Consider the following 4,642-nt stretch of genomic DNA (forward strand, 5'->3'; position numbering starts at 1 on the left):
GGGACCACCCGAACGTTGGTCAGTAGGAAATGATTTCGCATCAGCCTCTGGAGGGTGGAAGGATAACACCCTCAGTAGTTCACGCAGGGATGGTTGTTTGGCCTGACAGACTGGATGTGTTAGAAGTAAACAGGAAAGGAAAATATGGCGTTGATTTGGTAAGTGCATTTCATAAGAAAATGAGGCTAAATAATAAGTTACGGTGGTATGTGCGTTTTCTTTTGAGGGAGCCTTGTGTTGTCTATCACTCGGACCAGTGTGACGGTAGTGCGCAGATAGGCGTTGGCCGTTTCTCAATACCAGTATGGTCAAGTATGGACTTGCAAACTTGCAAGTTCAGACTTGGATAGTTCGACTCGGGAGTACAAACTCCCGAGGATGGGAGGACGCAGTACGGTCATTTTGCAATTGGAACAGCAGCGAACTTGATGACGTCACCAACGTCACGACGTCACCAACTCAGCTCGTCGGTCCCGCCTACTCCGGTTATCTTCAGTCATATATATTGACAATAAAACGAAATATGATATAAAACACAACCCTGCCTTTTTTCGTTTTCATTTAGAAAATATTAAAATATTAATATGTATATGTTTTGTGTTACATCTGCAACCACAACCACAGAGACACCGGAGCCAGCGGCACATCTGGAGAGGCCTAGCCGAGATCAGGCTGCTGTCAGCGGGCTGCATGAGCACCACCGCCCGGTCTCCTCTCTGGTCCTCTCATATCTCCGACAAACGTCGGCGCTTTTTTCAAACAGGCTCTATCTGGATAAATTGACCGCATATTTTAAGTCTTAACAACTACATTCTCGCTTAAAAAAATGTTAAAACTTCCGTTACACAACAGCAGCAGTATTTAGACAGTTATAACTGACAGTTGTGAGCCGTCTCCGGCACTGTCGGCTCTTGTTTGCTGGTGAAATGCATTCTGGGATACTTGGCTGTCCAAAGTCCACACAAGTCTCCTCCGATGCATCCCCGATATAATGGGCGGAGCGAGGACACATCCGGGTATTTGGACCGTACTTGGCTGGATGCGAACTTGTGTATTGGAACAGTACTTGAACAGAGTACAGAGAAGTTCACATATTGAGAAACGGCCAAGTACAGAGAAGTTCACATATTGAGAAACGGCCATTGAGAAACGGCAAGAACAAGCTGGGAAATGAAGATGGCGTCGTTTTGGGGGATTCCCAATCTGTCCTCGTAAATCTTTATGTTAATCTTAATGTTAACTTTTGATAGAATTCCTTATCATGCTTTCGACTGTCTTCGGTACGTGACTGCTTAAACTAACGTTAGCTCAGCTACATAGCTGACTGATGGGGGATACGGTAGCTAAACATGCGTCACTTTCTTTAACAGGATGTCTCGCCGTCTTCCTGGCTCCGGGGCTGTGCTGTCAGCTCAAGGAATATTCTACCACGGATGGTCAATGTTGTCCAATGTGCCACGAAGGTAATAAACATGAGTCTAAGCCTCGGGCTATATTTTTCTACATTGCGGTGAAGCCAGCCGCCTCTCGGGTTTTGCCTGGTCAAACGGAGTGCGCGACTGATACAATACTTACGGTAATGCAATGCAATGCTCGTCCCGTGAACTACTTTTACTTTGTACTTTTTGAGTAATCCAAGTCTCGTTCAGCGACCAAGATTCAGCCTTTTTCTCCAACTTTGATGTGGTATTCAAACACTTTCTTCTATAAGTAGTTTATGCATCCTAATATTCTTGGACTGAGTACTTCTTAGGCTACTTGCACAGATATTATCATGTCATTTTACTGTTTACTTTTTGAGTAATCATATGTCAAAATCTCCCCCACAGAACAAGAATATGCCTTTTTGTCTAACTTTGATGTTAAATAAAAACCCTTTCTTCCATAAATTGTTTGAGTCTGATATATTTTGACTAAATACTTACTAATCTATATGCACAAATACTATGAAGTACTTTTACTGTGTACTTTTTGAATAATCTAATGTCAAAGTCTCTTCAGTGGACCAAGATTCAGCATTTTCCTCAAACTTTGATGTGGGATAAAAACTATTTCTTCCATAAGTAGTTTATGAGTCTTATATATTCTGTACCACCCGTCACTTTTTTGTTTTAAATTATGGTAAGAAAATAACCGCAGTTTTTCTATGCCCATGTGGAGTCTTTATGGAGAAATATGCAGAGATGGCCACAGTCCTGATAACTAATTTGACACTATACTGTGTATTTATTTATTTTTTATAATTCTGGATGTGAAAGTTAATAACCAGCTGCAGTCAGAGAGAGCATGTAAAATCAGTAGTTAAACTGAGCTTATAGAAGATGAACTTTAGTGAATGTTCAGCTCCTATTTTCACAGACAGGCCCAATAAAGACCTAAAACAGGATTGTTACTGGCTCTAACGGGTACAGCATCTTAACTTCTTTAGTTGTTAAGGTTATTTCCCATCATGCCTTGATGCTAAATGAGTGTTGACTGTGTGTTTTTGTCTTAAACAGGTTCAGTTGTTCGAAGAGACTGCACTCGTCAGACAGGCACACGGTGCATCCCCTGTGTGAACGGGACATTTATGAACGAACCCAATGGCCTGAATAAATGTAACCCCTGCACCTCCTGTGACCAAGGTATGACCATAAAGAACTGATTAATGCTCCTGTGTCTTATATTTATTCAGAACCTTTTTTGGCGTCTTAACTACTTCTGCATACTTACAGCTACAGAAACGGTTCAGCTATCAAAATGTTCAGCTATCTTTGCTTGTTTCTACCCTTACTTTTATTTATTTTTTTTAAATATAAGCTTTTTTCAAAAGAAAAATCATAATGTAACCCTATAGAGAAAATCTTCAAATCATCTTCCACTTATACCACTTTAAAATAAAACAGTTTCTGCATACTTTCAGCTACAGATTTTGTTTGAAATACAAAATGGTGACAAAACCTTGAACTTTTGCAGTGTTACTCGGGTTTTTGTTATTTTCTTACACTTTTAGTTTATGCTTTTTTTGAAGACTATTTCTGAATTTATGAGGACCGAAGTGCGTGATGTCATCACTAGAGTGCAGAGGCGCTTCAAACTTGGGTGAAAAAAATCATATAAACTTGCCACCATTCCCAAAATGTTCACTCTTCATGCATCATTTCTGGTCAAAATTTAGCTGATCTTGTTCTGGCCGCAGACATATTACTATGGAATCCAACAGACTTATACATTTGGCCGCAGTTAGCCATTTCTAACAATCCATCACAGCCCTTTTTTTGCACTTCACACACTTATTTCACACAATCTGTTTGTCAAGGAGTCCTTCCTCTCCCCGTAAAATGTCTAAGCAATAGGTGCTACGGTTTTGAGTTTTGAGGAGTGTTTGACAGGTGGGCCTCATGCAAAAAGTCTTTGTAACTGAGTAGTCTATTTATAACTACCGCCACTACTACTTTTCAACTACTGTTTCTACTGCTAATACCAGTGCTGCTACTACTACAAATACTACTATTGTGATACTATTACTACTAGTTCTGTTTCTACTGCTAGTACGTCTACACCTGCTGCTGCTAATACTAATATTGCTACTACTACTGCTGCTGCTACTACTGTAGCTGTTACTTCTACTGTAAGTACTACTACCACAACTACTGCTAATGGTGCTACTGCTGTGTTTACCGCTACAATTGCTACTACTAATACTACTGAGTTGTCTCTCCTGATTGAACTACTACTACTGCTGCTGCAGATGCAACATTTGCTTCTCCTAAACCACGGCTGCTGCTACTGCTTCTGCTGCTACCAATACCAATACCACTGCTACCACTGCTGCTGTTAAAGCTACTACTACAACTACTTGTACTACTACTACAACTTCTACAGTGTGACTGTTCAGCTTCTCCAGGAATGTATTTTAGCTCGTAGCTTCTTTATATAATGCAATTCAGCTTCCAACTCTTATCAGTTTTACATTCCACTAGCAGGTTTTTGAACAGTGCAGTTCATAGCTTTTGGGCATAGACATTTTTTCAGTAAAGTCATTTCACGTCTTTCACATTTTAGGCAATGCTTTGCGATCATTTCAGTGGTCAGCATTCCCACGTATCTTCTGCAGGAAATGCAGGATGGTTGTGTTCTCATTAGCTTAGAATGAGCCCTTTATATCTACATTGGGTGCGGGTGCTTTTTGTAGAGTACACTATGTTGCACCACCTTGTTTTTAAATTAACCCAGAGAGACAAACCAAACACTGTCTCTAGAGAGAGCCTTTCACATTTTTACATTACCTGAAGGTAGGGATGGGTAATGAAAACCGAAACAATTTATGACTGTTTGTTTAATAATAATATCATGTCTATCATTCTGTTGGCTTTTAGGTAACGGTCTCTTTGCCAAACAGGGCTGCACAGCAGCAACAGACACAGTCTGTCATGTTGTAAATGGATATTTCTGCAAGGCCTTCACGGATGAGTCAGGATGTAGTTCTGCAGAAAAACATACGCAGTGTGGACCCGGTCACAGGATAAAAGCACCTGGTAAGAAAATCTCCAGTCTGACATTGAGTACGTTTACATGCACACTTCTGTCCTAACAGTAACACAACACATGGTGTAGCTGGTTATTCAGCTCCATGTAAACACGGTGCTTTTAGCATGCAGAC

At 40.6% G+C, this 4,642-nt stretch overlaps 1 protein-coding gene across 1 annotated transcript; it reads left to right on the top strand.

Annotated features, from left to right (window-relative positions):
* Positions 1-975: 975 nt before the first annotated feature.
* LOC129116108 (tumor necrosis factor receptor superfamily member 14-like) lies at positions 976-4,606 on the top strand. Its single transcript, XM_054627161.1, has 4 exons — positions 976-1,280; positions 1,371-1,463; positions 2,499-2,624; positions 4,359-4,606. Exons 1-4 carry the CDS (start codon positions 1,262-1,264, stop codon positions 4,571-4,573), a joined length of 453 nt encoding a protein of 150 aa, XP_054483136.1. The 5' UTR covers positions 976-1,261; the 3' UTR covers positions 4,574-4,606.
* Positions 4,607-4,642: the final 36 nt, after the last annotated feature.

Source organism: Anoplopoma fimbria, unplaced genomic scaffold (assembly GCF_027596085.1).
Source record: "Anoplopoma fimbria isolate UVic2021 breed Golden Eagle Sablefish unplaced genomic scaffold, Afim_UVic_2022 Un_contig_12710_pilon_pilon, whole genome shotgun sequence".
Classification (NCBI taxonomy): Eukaryota; Metazoa; Chordata; class Actinopteri; order Perciformes; family Anoplopomatidae; genus Anoplopoma; species Anoplopoma fimbria.

Coding starts and splice junctions, on each gene's coding strand:
- LOC129116108 (XM_054627161.1), top strand. Junction 1,464..2,498: donor TTGTCCAATGTGCCACGAAG/GTAATAAACATG, acceptor TGTCTTAAACAG/GTTCAGTTGTTCGAAGAGAC. Junction 2,625..4,358: donor CTGCACCTCCTGTGACCAAG/GTATGACCATAA, acceptor GTTGGCTTTTAG/GTAACGGTCTCTTTGCCAAA.